The sequence below is a fragment of the Rattus rattus genome, chromosome 1 (genome assembly GCF_011064425.1).
Source record: "Rattus rattus isolate New Zealand chromosome 1, Rrattus_CSIRO_v1, whole genome shotgun sequence".
Lineage (NCBI taxonomy): Eukaryota > Metazoa > Chordata > Mammalia > Rodentia > Muridae > Rattus > Rattus rattus.
Window position 1 is genome coordinate 2,163,137 of NC_046154.1, and position 20,741 is coordinate 2,183,877.

At 43.7% G+C, this 20,741-nt stretch overlaps 1 protein-coding gene across 1 annotated transcript in view; it reads right to left on the reverse strand.

The window, feature by feature from the left end:
• Window positions 1–20,741, reverse strand: part of Melk (maternal embryonic leucine zipper kinase) — a 60,073-nt gene that overhangs the window by 14,195 nt on the left and 25,137 nt on the right. Inside the window, exons 10-13 of the mRNA XM_032891431.1 lie at window positions 18,647–18,715; window positions 17,211–17,309; window positions 9,714–9,800; window positions 2,253–2,372 (exon numbers count right to left, since the gene is read on the reverse strand). Of these exons, the coding sequence (XP_032747322.1) occupies window positions 2,253–2,372; window positions 9,714–9,800; window positions 17,211–17,309; window positions 18,647–18,715 (375 nt within the window). The remainder of the gene's footprint in view (window positions 1–2,252; window positions 2,373–9,713; window positions 9,801–17,210; window positions 17,310–18,646; window positions 18,716–20,741) is intronic.

A 20,741-nucleotide genomic window follows, 5' to 3' on the forward strand; every position in this document is an offset into this window, starting at 1 on the left:
GGAAACAGCCTGGGGTGAGAATGCCTCACTCCTCAGACTGTACAGTGGTCAGCTGCACTGATACCCTTATCCTGAGTTTGGTCAAAACATCGAGAAGGACAGGAGGAAAGACAGGAGATGGCTGAGGCCTGTCAGGATCCCAACAACCACCTGACCCTAACTCATGACTCGCAGGCCAGAAAAAAGTTCTAAAAGAGAAATTAAAACAAGCTGGAGACGGATGATTCAACTAGAGACCATGAGATAGTGGGTTTAACTTATTTTAAAGTTTTGGGATCTTAAAAAAAGGCTTACTTTAGGGCCTTAATTTATAACCTAAAGTTATATTAAATAACTAAAAAGAAGGTCAACTGTGGCTTTTTGAGTTCAACAAAAATACATTTTTCATTCTGGTTTTTCCCTTTTGTTCTCTGTGATACTAGGGATCACCCCAGGGCCTGAGGCATGCATGCCAAATGAACCCTGTACCACTGAGCAACGGCTGCACCCTAAGGTGTGTTCCCTAGTACTGCAATCATCAAACTGCAGTCTGAATTAAACTGAGCGAAGATTGTATTACAGCATCCCACACCCACCTGACAAAGCGTTCAAGCAGTCTGTTTTACACATAGGGTCTCATTCTGTACCCACAGCCTGGCCTGAATTCATATATGTAGCCCATGCTGGCTTTGGAACACACAGTAATTCTTCTGCTTCAGCCTCCCTCAAAAACAGTCGGTTAGGGCTGGAGAGGTGGCTCAGTGACTCACCGACTGCTCTTCCACAGGTCCTGAGTTCAAATCCCAGCAACCACATGATGGCTCACAACCATCTGTAATGAGATCTGGTGCCCTCTTCTGGTGTGTCTGAAGACAGCAACAGTGTATTTATAGAAAATAAATAAATAAATCTTTGGGGAAAAAAAGAACAATCAGTTAAATTTTAAGCAGTGGGGGCATGCGGGGCACCAGAGAAATAGCTTACTAGGAAAAGGTGCTTGCCTAAGAACAGAATTCAATCCCCAGTGACAATCCGTTGTTAAAGGCTATCCTCTGAGCACCTGCATGCTGTGGCATGAGTGCACACACATGCAAGCATCACACACACATACCACACTGACAAACAAGTAAATAAATGATATAAAATAGATCTCGCTCTTCTTCTTGTCTCTGTTCTTGCCCTCTTCCCCTCTGTCCCTTTGTCCCTTTGTCCCTTCGTTCCTCATTCCCCACTCCCCTTTCCTCCACGTGTTCATGGCCGGCCTTTAATTCTCCCCTTTTCTACTCTTCTCTCATTAAAACCTCTCCACGTGGAAAAAAAAAAATAGATCTCCACTATGGAAGAGAGAACTGAACAGAAAACCAATCTGAGCTAGGAGTCTAGGAGGAATGGCGTTGCTTGCAATACAGAAACTCTGTAACTATAGACATCACAACAAGGAAACACATAAAAAGAATCACGATTTGCTTAAAACCATCTCTGGTAGAGGGGCTGACGTTGCTCGAGCTGCGATAACTGCAGCAACCCCCATCTCCACAGCACCCTAAGCGTGAGAGTCTAGCAAAGCGCCCCTGCCACATGAAACTCCGCACTCCATGTATCCGCAGGCCAACTCCTTTCAAAGCCCTGTCAGGTACGCAAGGCAGAGACGGGAAAGACACATTGAAGAATTAACTTTATCCAGGGCACAAGAGATGGTTCAGTGCATAAAAACACTGGCTTTTCTTGCAGAGGACCTGGGTTCAACTCCCAGCGCTCAGAAAGCGGCTGACATCCTCCATCTTTAACTCCAGTTCCAGTGGATCTGACATCCTCTCCTGGCCTCTTCCAGCACCAAGGAATGCACAATGGCATACCCACACATGCAAACAAAACACTCATATATGTTAAAATAAATAAGAAAGTAAATCTTTAAAAAGAGAGCGGTTATATCATCTATAGCTAGTAGGCTTATAAGTAAATCCTATTATTTTCTTTTAGTTAATCTATTTCTCAATAAGCAAGATGTGCTATAAAAGAACAAAAGAGGGCAGAGGAAGTGTTTTTTAAATGCCATATTAAGTTCAGAACTCCCATTTTTCTCATCAGATCTTTAACCAATTGGAAAGAGCTCAGTGGGCGAGCACTTGCCTCGCACGAGCAAGGCCTGGGTTTCGATCTCAGCATTGCGGAAGAAACAAACACTTCCTTGCACCTGCACTGGCTTACTGGGTCTGCTCGTGAATAAGGCCGCAGACGAGATGAGCAGGTCACACGGGCCTTCTACAACTTGCCTTTGGAGTGGTGCTGGTGGTCCCACCAGAGAAGGACAGAAGCTGCAGACGAGCTGGCTTCCCTCGAGCCTTCTTGGCTAGAAGCAGAAGGTAGGTGGCTGTGAGGTGATCATACTGCCACTGAAGAAAAAGAAAATCAGGCAATTAAAGCACTCACATATGTGAAGAGATAGTATTCTATTTTAAATTGTTTTCCTCAATGCAACAGGCATTCAGAATTCAGTCAATAGCTTTGCAGACGTGATATTTACCATTTCTCCACATCATGCCTGCACACCTATAACTACCCTGCACAGAAAGAACTTCTAAACACTTGAAAGCTATTTTGTTTCAACTGCATATTTCTAAGTTAATTTCCTTTGTAGTTCTTTTTTTCTTCTTCTTTTTTTTTTTTTTTTTTCGGGGCTGGGGACCGAACCCAGGGCCTTTCCCTTCCTATCGCAAGCGCACTACCACTGAGCTAAATCCCCAACCCCTCCTTTGTAGTTCTAATTGTTTTGTTTTTAGTCATTCCCCATAGAATTCTTAATATGGAAAATAAAAATTTTGCTCTATTACATCTTTCCTATATACATCTTCCCATCTCCTCCTCTGGTAATTTCATCATTTGCAACTAAATCAAATTTACATCATTATGAGTATATAAGTTGTATTCACAACTAAATAGGGGTAAGGTCTTAAATTATCCCAATACCACCAGTCAGAATAGAGATCAAGAGGTGGCCAAGAAGGGCCTTCTAGTGGAATTTCAGAAAGCTGGGGGAGGACCACAAAAGTCTCAGAAAGAAAAACTAAGGCCATACACAAAGGCATAAGAGCTAGACTGTGTGTGTGTGTGTGTGTGTGTGTGTGTGTGTGTGTGTGTGTGTGTGTGTGTGTGTGTGTGTGTGTGTGTGTGTGTGTGTGTGTGTATGAGTGTGTGTGTGTGTGTGTGTGTTTATATCATTGTTAACTGTGTAACAGTCTGTGTGAGATACAGGGTTAAGGAAGTAGCTCAGTGATAAGAGTACTGCCTAGCACGTGCAGGACTGAGTCCCATCTCCAGCACCATAAAAGTAACAATAAGATATTGGGGAAGTTGTACGCAGAGTATCTAAGACAGTAACAGGGAGGTCCTCAGAACAGCACTACCACCTCCAGGATTAACGCCTTAATGACAGAGATACTGGCTGGCTATAAGCCCAGCCACCAAACCACACAAGAACTAAAGACAAAAGGATACTAAAACAGAAGAGAAGTAAGTCTCGATTCTTACATTTTTCTTTTTGATGTTTTAGAACTGTGCCTCTGCTGAAATTAATTTTTTAAGTTTCCCATTCTTCTAATTCTACCACAAATTATAACATTCAAGGCACATTGGCTAACCCACATCCTCTCTTCTCCCAGAGACATTCCCCATATTGGCATTCCCTGAGCCACCTGCCAGTCTAGCAACGTTTTTCTCCTCCATGCTACAATGTACCCAAGTGTTCATCTTTCTTGATTGACATTCTTATGGTAGAAATCATCCTCCAGTAACTTTCTGAGGGTTGACATGAAGTAAATGTTTTGAAATTGTGCATGTCTGATATATGACAGCATTCTGTCCTTATGACTGATTCTGGTTTGGTCAAGTAAAGAATTACAGTTTGGAAGATACTATTTCTTTTGATTCTAGTATAGCTATTTTTAAAAAGTCTAATGGTGGTGGCATAAGTCTTTGATCCTAGCATTTAGGAAGCAGAGGCAGGAGGATCTCGGAGTTTGAGGCCACCCTGATGTACAAAGCAAGTTCCAGGAGAGCCAGGGCTACACAGAGAACCCCTGTATTAAAAACACACAGACAGACAGACCAATTTACATACACACAGTCTAGCTCCCATGCCTTTGTGTATGACCTGAGGTTTTGTCTCTGAGACGTTTTTGGTCCTCCCCCAGCTTTCTGAAATTCTGCTAGAAGAGGCATTGACTGGCCCCTCTCTGTTTTCATCCACCATGCTAATCCTGGTTCATTTTCTTTGATGGTTCCCCTGACCCCGTCACTATTTAGCCTCTATTACTATAATAATATGCATGATACATCTTTTTGAAAACTTAACTTGACTTTCAAACATTTCTGCTGAGTTTTTTATTTCTGTGGAGAGTTTAGAGCTCTGAGAGCTAGCACTTAGAAAGCTCATGAACACACTGTAATCCTCCTCAAGAACTAACTGGCATCCCTAATTTCAGAGACTATTATCTTTGACCCATCTCCCATTCCCTGAACTACCATTACAGTATCTTTCCATTTTCTTCCTTCTTCCTTGTAGACTGACCTTTCCCAGAATTCTAGAGCGCGAGTCAGTGTCCTCTATTACCTCTTCCCTCCAAACACGGAGCCGTCAGCTTTCTCAACTTCTTTTGTCCACTACAACCTATTTCATAAATTTAAAATAATGTCTTCACATCCCTTTGTCTCCTCTTTATATATGTATTCTGGAAAGCTTTTGACTTTTTAAATCCCTTTCTATTGTTTTAGTGAGATTTCAGGAAATATTTACAGACTCAAAGTAAATTCTGACTATGAGCTTCTATCCTTACCACCCCAATGATAAATTAAACATGACTTTTGTTAATTTTATCAGTTAATATTTTACACAGGTTTACATGTAATAGATGACTTGAAATTTTCATGTTGGTCCTTTCGATCTAGAAAGGGCAAAAAATATGTATATTGTGATAATTACACAGTGAAATTCTGACTACACACATCACAGCAAGGGGGGCAAAAAAAACTTCAGAGGAAGAACTGCAGAACTAGATGAAAATAATAAGCATCCTTCCTTTTCCCCAAATTATACTAAAGATCTTCCCCATCCATTGTGTCACCGGTGCAGGCCAACTTTTGAAAACACACTAAGGGCTGGAGGGATGGCTCAGCAGTCACTGACTGCTCTTCCAGAGGACCTGAATTCAATTCCCAGCCACCACACCCATGTGTAATGGGATCTGATGCCCTCTTCTGAGGTGTCTAAAGACAGTTACAGTGTACATTAAGTAAGTACTTTTAAAAACGCACCAAAACAAAAACAAAAACAAACCCTGTTTGAAAGACACAGGATAAGAAAGAAGTCAGGGGAGCTGGAATATACATCAGTAGAACAGCACTCATCTGGCACACCTGAGGCCCTGGGTTCAACCCCCAGTAGCACCCCCAGTCGAAAGGGGGGCTGTCATTTACTAACCTAGTCCAAGCATAAATTAGAACAGACTTTCTATTCAGCTTTTTTTTTTTTTTTTAAGATTTATTTTATTTACATGAGTACACTGTAGCTGTCTTCAGACACACCAGAAGGCATGGGATCCCATTACAGATGGTTGTGAGCCACCATGTGGTTGCTGGGAATTGAACTTGGGACCTCTAGAAGAGCAACCGGTGCTCTTAACTGCTGAGCCATCCCTCCAGCCCTCTATTTAGCTTTAAGAATGCCCCTATGTTCCCTGGTGGAATTACCTCACAATAATTTATGCATCTTCTCTAAACATGCCTATGCTTTCTCTTTCCCTTGGCAAAAAAAAAAAAAAAAAAGAGAGAGAGAGAGAGATGACTTTAAATGTTTTGGGCTATAGTCACTCTGAACTCCTCCTGATGCAATGTGATGCACAGGAACCTGGTAGGAGAGAAGTCGGTAGAACAATACAGTAGTTTCCCTTTTGTCTCCTTACCTTTTAGGTCACTCCCTCCTTTGAAAGTAAATGTCTGATACTGATAGGTTTGCCTCTTAGAAAAAATCTTCATCTCTAGAAAACTATAAGCACTTTTTAACTTTTGCAAAGTTTACTTGGGGGAGTGTACACATCTGGAAGTCAGAGGGTCCACAGCCTCCTTCTATGATATAGGATCCAGTCAGATTTTCAGGCTTAGCAACAAGCACCTTTAACCACTGAGCTATCTTGACAACTGACCACTCCCCCCAGTTTTGCTGAGAGAGGGTCTCTGCATAGCTCTGGCTATCCTGAAACTTGCTATATAGCCAAAGCTAGCTGGGAACTCATAGAGATCAGCCTGCATTTGACTCCTGAGTGCAGGAATAAAGGGGTGCATCCCCACCCAGGGTGTTACAATCCTTTCTAAGCGCTCGGTTACATGTTAACTCCACAGGCACTTGGGAGATAGCATATGCAACCCTAAGTGAAATTCCCAGATATGTGTTTGCTCCCACAACCCAGAACCACTCAGAATGGGAAGACTAAGGGAGTGATAAGCCAGAAGCCTGAGCACCACGACTTGGAATCTCACGATGGACAGAATGACATAGACCAAACTGTAAGCCAGAGGAGAATCTGACCACTTCATATAAACATTTATTAATAAAAAATTTAGAAGCCATGTATGGTGACTCAAATGTTTAATCCCAGCACTTAGGAGGCTGAGGCAGGAAAACTGCTGTAAATTGAAAGCCAGCCTGGGCTATGCAGGTAATTTCAGACCAGCCTGGGTTTTAGAACAAAATCTTGTCTCAAAAAAAGCAAGCAAACAGACAAGGGAGAAGCACTGTTAGGAATGTTTGCAGAGTTCCAGTCTGTGTCACTATTTCTTCTCTCTTCACAAAGATCCATGGTACCTTATTAGCATGAGTCACAAGGACTGATTTGTCAAAGACAGAGCTCCAAAATGCCCTAGCAATTGTAGCAACCCTAACTGATCTCCGAAGATCTTTAAACTGGAAAGTTAAAGCCCTGTACGCCATTAGTCCCAGCACTAGGAGGCAGAGGCAGGCAGACCTTTAAGTTTAAGGGCAGCATGGTCTGTAGAGTAAGTTCCAAGACAGACAGAGCTAGAGAGAAAAACTTGTCTCAAAAAACAAACTGGAAAGTAAAGACTGTGCATGGTGACACTGTAATTCCAGTACTAAGAAGGCTGAAGCAGGATTGAAGGTTCAAGCCTAGCCTAGGCTATATAAAGAGCTGGCCTCTCTCTCAAATTGGAAAGTACTTAGAACAAATGTGAACTCTCTGAACCTCAACATTTCTGAGAGAAAAGATTATATAAAACCTAAGTATTCTTTTCTTTAATCTTTGAGAATTTCACATATGTCCCCAATAAAATTTAGTTTTTGTCACTCCAACACCTCTCATAACATGCCCCCTCCCCCATGAACCCCTCTTCCCAACAAGGTCCCTCATACCACCATGCTGTCTGTGTGACCCACTGGGTGAAGGTTTTTACTGAAGTGTGGGCAATTTAACATTGACTACAGCATTGGAGAAAATGCCACCCATCCCCCTGAAACCATTACTGCCAATCATCCCCATTCATGATGAATGTTGACTGGCCCAATCTTGGGCACATTACCACAGCTGCAGTGAGGGATGAGTACAATGGCTGGAAAGACTTTTTTTTACAACACATCCCCACCCTCAGGCTTACACACGCTTTCTGTCCATTTTTCGAAGATGCTCTGAGCTTTGGAGAAGGTGATGGCTCATTTAGGGTCACACATGGTGCCATCACTTACACTCAGCACCCTGACCAGTTAGAGGTTTCTGCACTGACTGCCTCCTCTGCACTAAGAAACTTCTCTAGAGCAAAGCGCAGCACTAATCTTACATGGTGGCCAGGAGCTGGCTTTTCTTGATTCTTTGAGACGGAGTCTCAGAATGTAGCCCAGGTTTGCCCAAGTTAGTATCCGATTCCTCCTCTCACTTTCCCAAGACTGGAATTACAGGTGTGAGCTCCCCTGGCTGGTGGGGTTGGCTGGTAGTTTTTTGAAGCGGTCTCTCACTATAGTAGGAGGAATCCTCCTGCCTCAGCCTTCTGAGAGCTGGGATTACAGGTGGCATTAAACATAATTTTTAATTAAAGATCATCTCAAAGAAAAAGCATGTAAAAATTTTAGGTTGCTTAAGTAGAAATTTCAAATCTGTACTCTTTAAGACTAAGGAGACATTAAGACATTCTGCATTACCTTCCAACTTTTTTTTTAAAAGATTTATTTATTTTATGGATATGAGTACACTGTTGCTGTCTTCAGACACACCAGAAGAGGGCATCAGATCCCATTACAGATGGTTGTGAGCCACCATGTGGTTGCTGGGAATTGAACTCAGGACCTCTGGAAGAGCAGTCGGTGCTCTTAACCACTGAGCCACTGCTCAGTCCTAGCTTCCAATTCATGACATTCTGACACCACGGCCCAGAGCCAGGGCATGGCAGCACTTACAGTTTTTTTTACGTTGCAAAGCACTCATTGCAAAGCTGTAAAGCTATTTCAAAACAAACTGTTACAATTTCTATCCTAGACAATGGAAAAACAAACAAACAAACAAACAAACAAACAAAGCACAGGTGACAGAAGACAAAATGTTGAACAGCAGCGTGAGGAGGCATGAGCCTCACTTGCCACACCAGATGGGACTCAGTCATGAAAGCCTCTATCTCTAGAAAAAGACTACAGGTTTAGCCTGAGTATCAAGGACCTAAAACAGAAAGCAATCCAACATGAGAAATCTTGCCAAGGATGTTATAACATGAGTTCTGCATGCTGGGGGATGAACAGCATGCTACAGAGTTGCTCTTAGGAACGAAACTACAGTATGAGCTGGACAGTGGCCGATGCCTGCATTCCCAGGACCAGAAAGGCAAAAGCAGGAAGACTGGGTTCAAGGCTAGCCTGACGTACACAGTGAACTCCAGGATAAGGCCAGCTGAGGCACACAGCAAAATTGTGTGTGTGTGTGTGTGTGTGTGTGTGTGTGTGTGTGTGTGTGTGTGTGTGTGTGTGATATAGACAGACAGACAAACAGACACAGAAGTCAGAAACAGAGAAAGTATGGGACATGTTATTTGGACTACAATACAAGCCACTGTTTGAAAACAAAACTTTTTGTTCTTGTTTTGTTCTGGTTCTAGAGGTAGAACCCGGAGCTTCAAACACAGGAGGCAAGTACTCTACCTCTGGCTACGTGCCTACCCTTGAAAGTGAGAGCATGTGTAAGTATCTTGTCCTCTTCATGTTTACAGCAGAACCAGATTTCTATGTCTGAGAGTTGCAAAACTGTGAAAACGAGAACTACCAGTTCTCTGTGTGTTCTCAACTATGTAAGCACGATGTCTCTCTAATCAACGTCCAAAGTGCAGAGTGTTCCTGTTTAAAGGGGACATCCAGGGACGGTGAGAGGGCTCAGGGGCATGGGCACCTGTCATCAGGCTGACCACCAGAGTTCCGTCCTTGACACCCAACCCCCACAAGCTGTCCTCTGAGCTCTACACAATTACCGTAGCATGTGCTCACCCACACACAGAGAACAAGCAAACGAGCCAGAGAGGTTGTAAGAGAACACCCAGAAGACAGGAAAGAACTGTATCACATAAATATACAGTGCTGCAGTCACATTCATGAAGGTCCATGGTCCTAAATATGCTACATCGCTGTCAACGTACAAACAGACAGAAGGACAACGAATCAAGTCACCATGTTTAAGTTCATGCTGTATTCTTACCGACGAAATTAAATCCTCCATTGTTTGCCTGCTGTTGCGGTGATGTACAGAAAGCTCTGTTATGCAATCCTCATCAAGGTGAGTCAACTGCAAAACACAATGTCATGCTGTTGTTTGCAAGTGTGTCCTACTGAACGTTAAAATCAGCATAATCATGAGCTTGTCAAACTTTTGGTTACACATCGACACTGCTGGGACTTTCTCCTTTGTGCGATCTCAAACCTGAATCTGCCACCTCATGTTAGGCATGTGCTTTACTGTTGAGCTACACTGTCAGCGCAGCAGCCCCGGGACCAGAGGCCACCACCATTTCAAGGAAGGGAGTTCGCTTCTGGCTCTCATAGGCCGTCACCTGACTGACAGTCAGTGCTTTTGTGCAGCAAAGGGATCACGTGTTCAGAAATCAGCGTTGACACAAGTGGTCAAAGGGTGACCCTGACTTGTCGTGTTGGGTCAGGTTTAGGTCTGCACTATCCCAGTGTGTGACAAACGAAGCATAGCTACAGTCACATTGAAGGTACAGTACCCCATAATGTCAGCACACTGAAACTCTCTACTTAAATTTCAATTTGCTTAAGGGCAAGGACCAAGTTTAAAAACAAAATGACAGGAATGGCCTTGACAGGAATGGTTTTGTCTGGGCTGAAAAACACTCAGAAGATGGGATGTGAAGAGAATCACAAGGAATATGACTTCCAAAGTAAGGCATTCTCCCCACAACAGCTTCAGGAAGTAATGGTCTACTTTCTGCTCCAAGCCCTCTTCTGTAGGGAAGTCGGGACAGCTGGGGTGCTCACCGTCACCTAAGCTTGTCTCCATGGGATCTCTCACTACTGAGTCAGAACAGTCTTGAGAGTTAAACAGGTTTTGAGATTAGAGAGATCTTGGTTTCATTGTGACATCGCTTTATAACCATGTGACCTTGAGTATGCCAGTACACCTCCCCGAGTCTGTTTTATCACCTGTAAAAGACATGCTACATGCCTTGCCATATATGTAACACAGGAATGCTCAAGTATAGCATCGAAACAGACAAGGCCCTCAAAAAATGGTCAACTATTTTTACAATATGCACAGTCCTAGTTCCTCTTTAACTTGATAACTTTCAGAAATTTAAATATTCTTGTTACAGGCCACTTCCCCTCTAAATGAACGACTTGGAATCAGCACAGCAGGAAGGAGACGACTGCCTCGCACAAGGCAAAAGAACGTCATGACCACCCCCATGCACCACAGATAAGTGACAGTGAGCTTCATTCACCTCATGAATGAAGAGAAAGAGAAGGCGATGACCTTTCTGTGGCCCAGGGTCTGTGTTCCTTCAAGACTGCACGCTGGCCCCTAATGACCAACACGAGTGTTAAGAGGTGGGGATTAGAAGGTGAGACGAGCAGGATCCATCTTTATGAACGGAAAGAGGCCCCAAGGCACCCTCTACTCCTTTCACTGTGGGAGGAAGACACAATGGGAAGGAAGCAACTACAAACAGAAAAGCAAGTCATCCCAGATACCACACAGGCTATGTCTGAACTTCCCATGGTACTCCATTCTAGAACAGACTGAACAGACCATGACAAACTTCCACTATTGGCTGGGACAAGCACAAACTCAAGGGCTATTTAAAAGGAAAAAGCACAGACCACACAGGTTTACACTAGTGGCACGGAGAGCTCCCAAGTGCTCAGACGCAGAGTCAGTGGTTGCTTTAGCTTTCGTGACTCCGAGTTCAGATTCCTCATTTAGGATGACCTCAACCTCGAAAGCCCCAAACACTTCATCACCCAGTTGGGCATCTTCTTATTGATATCACTGCTCAAGGAAGAAGAAAACTACTGCGTTCCTTCCATACCCAAGCTACCCCCTAAGCAGGAAACATTTCTCAGCCAGGTATGATGCCACCCATAATTCTAACACTTAATGGGTTAAGACGAGGGGACCAAAAGTTCAAGGCCAGACTGAGCTAGGCAGCAAATTCAAGGCCAGCATAGGCTACACAGGACTTTAACTTTCTGTGTATGAGTGTGCCCGAGTGTATGTGTGTGCACCACCTACTTCCTGGAGCCCAAAGAGGTCAGAAGAGTGTCAGACCCCCTGGAACTGGAGTTACAGATGGTTGTGAGTTACCATGTGTGTGTTGGACACTGAACCCAGGCCTGTGCAACAGCAGTAAGTGCTCTGAAATGCTGAGCCATCTCTCCAGCTTTGGGAGACCCCATTTTTTTTCTTTTCTTTTTTAGGAGCTGGGGACCAAACCCAGGGCCTTGCGCTTGCTAGGCAAGCGCTCTACTACTGAGCTAAATCCCCAACCCCGGGAGACCCCATTTTTAAAAGAAAAAAGAAAGGAAAAAAAAACAAACAAAACAACAACAACAACAAAAACAAACCCAGGTCTGGCAATATGGCATAGGAGGTAAAGACTCCTGCCACCAAACTCTATGGCCTAGGATTGATTGTGAGCTCCACTAGAAAAAAAAGCTGACTTGTCTGCCTACACACTCTCTCTCTCTCTCTCTCTCTCTCTCTCTCTCTCTCTCTCTCTCACACACACACACACACATTCTCTCACTCTCACACACACACTTTCTCTCACACTCTCTCACACACACACTCTCTCACTCTCACACACTCACATACACACACACTTTCACACACACACATACTTTCTCTCTCACATACACTTTCTCACACACACACTCACACACACACATACTTCCTCACACACACTCTCACATACACATAAACACAAACTTTCTCTCACACACACACTCTCTCTGTTACATACACACTTTGTCTCATACACACACTCTCACATACACACACTTTCTCTCACACACACACACACACACACACATACTCTCACACACTTTCTCTCTCAAACACACACACTTTCTCTCTCTCTCTCTCTCTCTCTCTCTCACTCTCTCTCTCTCTCTCACACACACACACACACACACACACAAATATAAATGCAAAACAAAACAAAACCGAGCCCCCATGTTTTTAGAGGAAACAGACAAGAGCCTGTTTTCCCACCACCCTGCCCTGTGCATCTACCACATGCTCTGCACAACACAGGACAGGCATGAAGGAAGCGCTGGGCTTTCTGTTGGACTCCTGAACTAGAATAAAAAGGCCAGGGTGACAAAGGTCTGAGAAAGTCTCTCATTTCAAACTGAGTCCTTCAGGGGCTCAATAGTTTGATGGTGCTCTGAATTCTCAGTATGCGTGCTCAGGTTAGGTTAAGGACAAAAATGCATGTCCAAAGGTAGCCAATTATTTTGGATTATCCGTGCCTGCTACATTTCCTGTTCACTAGGGCAGAAAATGAAACTGAATATAACTTCTATTTGATACAATACTAGGGTACTAGACCTGTGCATGAAAATAGCATGAGGAGATCATGCGTAGAATTATTACAGCATCTATGCCTTAAATATCCAAGTAAATCAGAATTATTTTTATAGTTCATTCTTGATAACACACACTGAAAGAAAAAAGCAAATCCCTCAACAGGCAACAACAATCCTCATACCTCTTCTGTTTACAACTCATTTCACCCCCACAACAGCTCTGGGAGGAGGGAGAACGACAAGTAAGCTGATAGGTAAAGCCACAGGGACTCCAGGCAGGACACTAACCAAAATGCTGATTAGGAATGATGAAGTGAAGATTATCTGCCCCACCCTCACCCCCACCCCCATCCCCATCAAGACTGACATTTTGATTCCTGGCTCAGACTTTCCTACCACACCATGATGCTACCTGTCTATGATTCTGCACCAGCAGACACCAGACAAGGAATGAGGCAGACGGGCATGATACAGGCCCACGCTTAAATCCAGGTCCTTTCCAGGCTACAGCCCTTGTCTGGATTCAAATTCTGGTTCTCTACTCTATGCTCGCTGGCCACTCAACTGTGCTACTTCATGAAAATGCACATCCTTTTGCTCCATCTGCAAAAGAGGGCAGTAATAGCCCCAATTCAGAGAGCCAGTACAAAGGCCGAATGACAGAACAAGGCTTTACCAGAAAGTACTCTCCAAGAATTCTACCCATATCGTCCCATAGTAAGATACAGGGCCTGACTCTTAGAATAGCATGTTAATGTAGAATTCAACAAATACTAGCAAATTTTAAAGGCTTATTTTTATTACTCTGTGTGTGTGTGTGTACTTCCCAGTGAAAATTTCAGAAGTTAGACATTGATCTATCCAGTACTGCTTTGAATATTTTAGGAAAGATTAAGAGTATTAAGTATGTCTGTCTTGGGGCCTGAGAAGGCCAACAGTATGGGACCCCTCCATGGAGCTGTAGTTAAAGAAGGTCGTGAGCCACTACTTGCCATGGGTGCCGGGATGAAAACTTGAGTTCTCTAAAACAGGAAAGATGTGCTCTTTAACTTTAAGACAGTGTCTCTCACTGGCTGGCCTAGAATTCACGGTAGCCCAGGCTGGCCTCAACTCATGGCATTCCTCTTGCTTTGGTTTCCCAGGGGCTAGGACTACAACTATGCGCCCCAATATCCAGATTAGCAGTTAACTGTTTTCCTTCCTTTTTTCCAAGACGGTCTCACTGTGTTTCCAGGATCAGCTTCAAATTTGTCATCCTCCTGCCCAGCCTCCCAAGGAGCTCAGATTATAATAGACCTGTGCCACCACAGCTGACCAGAAGTTATATTAAGATGTAAATAAAACTGGGAACACTCAAAATTAGGTTCTACTTTAGACTGTGCCCCAAATTTAAAAAAAAAAAAAAGAACAGAAAGCAAACACACAAAACCTCTGATGTTTGTTTAAATTCAAGAGGCTCCTTAGGAGCACAGTTAGGAGGATCTGAAATTCCATGCTAGCCTTGTCTACACAGCAAGTCTGAGGCCAGCCTGGGCTACAAGAGACTGTGTCTCAAGAACAAACAATGAGACACATACTTCATTTTGTTGTCTATTCTAACATGAACAGTAGTGTATTCTATCCCATTAGAATCATGGCTCAAAGACAGGCAAAGCCTTCTACACGTGGAGAAATGATGACCCCCAATGGTTGAACACAGGCATTTGCACCCCCAATCTCCACCTCACAAGGGGCACATCAGTTTCCCCGTTCCTTCTGCTGACTGCTCAGACACTCAAATGGCTCCTGGGCTCTGCCATTGGTAGTCAATAGATTAGGTTGCATTTACTCAATAGATCTCCACTATATCATGGAGGGCCAAGGAGAATATGGGTAAGAGATACACGGAGAATTAACCATCACAGGAAAATAGGGTAGAGGGGGTTAGTCAGCCTATATGGCCCTAACATGGGGACAAGAGTAGAGGCTGGAAACAAAAGTTCACTTTTCTAAGACTAGCTAGTTACTGAGTATGTATATTCACTGATGTGATTATTGCAGAAAGCAAATATGCCATTTGTCTACATGTAACATGTCTGAGACATACTCCCAAGCTATTCCAATCCATGTGCATGACATATGCCACTGCAGAAGTAGAGAGCAGTCTTAATTACCTGTAAAAACTATAAAAGCACTACTCCCTTTTGTAACTACATATGTGATGAAGCTACATGTGTACAAGTACATGCATGTGTGTGTACACGGTGTGAATGTGGTGTGTGCACATGTGTGTACATTACATGTGCCTGTGAGAACACAAAGGAGTATGCCATGTACAGAAGACCACTCTTTCGAGTATAGTCTCCTGAGGACCTCCAAAGTGAACACCAATTTTATAACACTAGTGTTTCTCACACACGAGCTATAGCACGACAGTGAGTGAAACCGGGGCTTCTGCAGAAATTGCGTATTCACAATTCCCCCAATAAGTCAGTTTCAATTAAATACTTGATGAAGCAAGAAAAGAATTATTCTATTTCATGTCAACATCATGCACGTGTGTGTGTTTATTATAAGATGGAGGTGACAAATGCAAAGCTATTTCTGTCCTGAGCAAAGAATGTGTGACTGGGGTGCAGCCTCAACAGGCATTTTAGTCATAGAAAACCCCTCCTTACTGGTCACTCAGATTTGGGCATTGAGAAATTATTCATCAAAGCTGAATAAACTGATGGTAGTTGTGTCAAAAAATGTGTCAGCACCGGGAAATCTGCACATCAATGCACAAGTATTTCCCACATGACCGATACAGAGTGGTATTTGGAGAAAAGAGCCATGAGCCAGGGGGTTTTATGGGGGAATCCGAAGTGCTCCATGGTGTGACTCCATACTCCACCTTCAACTAACCTTTATAAAAACAAACTGCGGGCTCGACAGGCTGTTCTCAGTACTCTTACTCAGGACCAAGGTTCAGTTCCCAACACCCACACAGTGGTTCACAACCATCTGCAACTCCAGTTCCAGGAGACCCCATGTTCCCTTTGTCCTCCTGGGTCACAGGGTGCAGGCAAGTATCTACACATAAACTAAAACAAAGATTTTTTTAGAAAAGAAACGAACAAGAGTTAAGGAATTATCAGAAACTATCTGAAAAGGCTACTGAAATACTTGCCCCTTTCTCTCTTTCTGTCTGGGTAAGGTTGCATTTTCTAAATGCAGAAACAGAAGACTATACAGGTATCTTCTATTATCCCAGACCTCACAGATGCTTGTAAAGACATCAACATGCCACTCCTTTGCCCAATTATTTTTAAATGATTTTTCTTCACAAAAATATGTATTCATAATATGTAACAGATTTACTGATTGCTTTTTTTCTTTAAAGATAGTCTCAGTGTATAGATCAGGCTGTCTTCAAACTTGCAATCCTCCTGACTCAACTTCTCAAGGGCTGGGACTATAGACATGTGTCGCTATACTCAACTCTTACTGTTACTTTAATGAGCTAATAAGTTAAAGGTACAAAGTGTTCCTCAGACTTAGATGTCTGAGAGCTAATGTGACGTCATAACTGGAAAGCAGAGAAGTTTAACCTATTTCTAAAATGAATAAACAGGTTAGGCAGAGTTAAATCACTCCTTCAGGACTCCAGAGCACCCGGGCCTTGGTGGCACAGGCCATTAATCCTAACACCAGGGAAGCAGAGGCAGACGCAGATAGATCTCTTAGTTCAAGGCCAGCCAGGTCCTCAGAAATGAGTTCCAGGACAGCCACAGCTACACAGAGAAACCTTGTCTCAAATCAACAATGACAGCAGCAGCAGAGCAGTATTCACAATCCTGACTGCACATGGCAAACACCCGGGAGCTCTTAGAAGCACTCACTAAATAGTTACTGTAGAGTGGAAGGAGGCCTGCCGGCAGTAAGGACTGGAATAGGAGGCAGGACCTGCTTTTTAAGGTTCCGGGTGATTTATGCGCACGCAGTACAGGGTGAGGAACCACTCACTGGCCAGAGACTAACAGGCAATATAGGATTAGGTTCTAAGTCTCCTCGGAGTCAGTCCAACTATGTTTAAAAAATACATTGACTTTCGTGTTTAGAGCATTGCGGATTCTGAAGTCACACAAACTTCTGAAAACAAACGCCTGGGTTTCGCCATACTTACAGAAGCCTTGCTTTGCCACTCAATGGGACAGCTGTAATCTTGCAGGATCCAGGGATGGTTCAAGAGATTTTTCATAGAAATCCGTTTCTTTGGGTCCACCTAGTGGCCATTGAAGTACATTTCAAACAGAGACTACAACACCTTTCTCCTGAGAACTCAAAATGTACCAGAATAGATGTAAACGTTATCATCACAAATAACGCTGTCAAAGACCTTAGAATGGCCTTGGAATGAATTCTTTTAAACAGGCAATTGAGGCAAGAAAACTATAGCAACCGACACAGGCCTACAAGATAAATGTTTAACAAACACGGACTTCATTGGTATGGACATTATTCATGAAGTTCAGTCAACCTATTGTATGATGTAATAGTCTTTGCTGGAAAACCTATTCATGGGAAATATTCCCCAGTTGAGCATTCAAGGCCGTGCAGTGCGGGGCATTCACACTGAATACGCAATCTCTACTTCCGAGTCACTCACAATCACACAGAACAAGCTGAAAAGCACACCTTTCCCTTCCATTTGTGATGTTCAGATGTGAGCAGAGAAAAATTAATCAACAAAGATTAAGTTTGGGGTCTAGAAGAAAGGCCCAGGCATTTTTCAATCTCACTATGGAGATTTGGTGGTCTGGCTCTACTCAATCAAGGTGGGTGAGCCTGAGGCACATTTTAAATTAAAGGGAAAGATGGCTTAATCGATGGGAAACTGGAAGATACTCGGGTAACACAATCAGTAAAATAACTCACTAATAATACACTCATTTTCTAAGCATTTCCAACTCATTGTATCTACAATACAACCCAGAGCAGTGAAGTGGGCTCAGACACGCCCCTTCCATTTTATAGATCACAAAGGTTTAGGACGGAAGCCCACTGCTGACTGATGAATAAGATGACTACCTAGACTTTCACCTTCATCCCATCAGTCATTCTCAAAGTGGCCCCAAAACCATCAGCATCAGCACCACTCAGGAGCCTTTTGGAAATGCAAATGCCTGGCCCTGCCCCAGATCTGTTAGATCAGACGGTGGAATGGGGCCCACTAAGTTGTGTTTTAACACACGTCAGATCTCTACTAGATCACAGGCCACAGCCTACACATCAGCTCATGCAAGCATCTGCTGAGTGGCTTCCACATGCCTAGCATGCATGCAAGAGCTAGAGAAACAGAATGGCTGCTGAATGATGAGTGCATGCATAAATAAATAAGTAAATATGAAAAATGGGCGCATCATCAAAGATGGGCAAGGTCTAAAGCAACTGCGTTTACAACACCAGTGCAGAGGTTCTCAGAGAGAACGGGATACATGATGCGTGGAATCCTTTTTAAGCTCACAGGTAACAAGAAAGGCAGCAATTGCACAGATATGAAAAGTTAAATCAAACAAATGCAGTGAGCTTCTATTACTGCAAGTGAATACGGAAGGTTACCTGAAGCATCTGCTGGAGAAGCAGGATGCTGCTGGGAGACAGCCACTTGGGAACTTCATACTTCCCTCTCTGCAAAAAAGCAAAGAAACATTAAGATGTAGGTGCACCCCAGCCTGCTGATAGTCTAAGGTAATGAGATGCTAAGGTTTGCTCCTCTAACTTTCTCTAACCAACTACAAGATTCAGTCAACACTGCCAGTAAGAACAATTCCCAGTTCTTGTCGAAAAGAACAAAATCCAGTCAATGAAATCCAATCATCAACTCTAAATTATCCATGTATCAGAAAAGGACTACAGCACTGAGACTATAAAACACACACACACACACACACACACACACACATATATATATATACTGAATACACAGACACACATACTGAAGACAAATATACTGAAGCCACACATACTGAATGTGAGACCATGAAGGGTACCCTGGTTCCCGGTTGAGGTTTGAAACCCGGGTGACCCTGAAAGGGCTGGTGTGTTTCTCCTGACTCCCAAGAAACCAGACTGGTCACCAGCCGAAGCCCTCCATAGATCTGTGGCCATCAATCATGTAAGGGTAACACCCCAAGTCCCTCCATAGGTAGAGGACATGGCAAGTTACACAGGCTCAAGACAGATCTCCATTATAATGAGTACCCAAAGGCCTGGAGGCTTAGCCAATGAACTTTCCTTCCCAGACACTCCTCCTTACAAAAGGTATTTAATCTCAGGCCCACTCTGAGAAGTAGGGCATGGTTATTCATATCCACTTTCTACCACGACAATAAATGCCGAGGTCAAGTCTCTAAGGACTATCCCCTCAGAATGAGCTGGAGCTTCCCTCTCTTTTCCCCCTTGGCCCCAGGCTAGATCCAGCTCCGCGGGCCCCCACTCCGTTCTCAGCTCTTCCTTGGCTCCCTATCAGTGCAAGAATGCCCAAGAGACTGAGAACCCGACAGCACCGACCTCCTCTAGGCCAGGAACTCCCGAGCCAGCTCCAGCTGTGCCCCACATGCAGACTGCGCTTCCCCATACCCAGAGCAGTGTCCCATGGCTTACCACAGCCCAACACCCACCCAGTGGCAGAGTGGGGTGAGCATGGTCAACTTCCTGCACCCTGCCTCCCTGAGCAGCCAGAGCCCTGTGGCGGAGCGACGTGGAACCCCACACTAACCTTACAACTGAAGGCTTTGGAATCCATACCATGGTTCCATGAACAACAGGAGAATGCTACACTGGTTTTATACTGCCAAAGCAAAGTGGAGTTGATATCTCAGAGCAATTATTAGCTGTTGCAGTGAAGCAACAGCAAGGTATATTCGACAGCAGAACATGGTTAAAATAGGTCACAGTGGCCAGGTGGTAGTGGTGCACACCTTTAATCCCAGCACTCAGGAGGCAGAAAAAGGCAGATCTCTGAGTTCAAGGCCAGTCTGGTCTACAGAATGAGTTCCAGGCTAGCCACGGCTACACAGAGAAACAAACAGAAGTCACAGTGGATGGGGTGAGCTGGGTGGCAGTGAGCTTCCCTGGCAAATGTGTAAAACCTTGGATTTGGTCCCAACCCCCAAAACTGAACAAAAATAAGTCATAGGGCAGAGCTCTCAATCACTGTGACAAAAGTCAATTTCTTTTTTAAGACATTATTATTCTGTGAGCATGTGCATGTGAATGCAGGCACATGTGTGCCACAAAGTATGTGGAGGTCACAAAACAGCTCTGTGGAGTCAGCTCCCTCCCACAGAGCTTCTTGGTTTGTGGGGCAAGTGCTTTCCCCCACTGAGCCATCTCTGTAGCCATCTACAAGCATTTTCTAAGGCAAACAAGGGAACGGTAGGCGCTAAGGAGAGAGACGCTTACAACCTAGTTAACTGAGACATCATGGGCACTATGTCATCAACCAAAGACAAGGCCAGGAGGTTGCTAAACCTTAAGTCAGGTCAGAATACCTTTTGATAGAACCTGACACAAACACACCCTTTCCCAACTCTGGAGAAATGATACCATAATTTCTTAGGGCAGAGATCAAATTTTTTAATGATGCTAGAATAACAAGATAATTATTTAAGAAAACCTAAAGTTGAATGTGTTAATTCATTGCATGCATGAA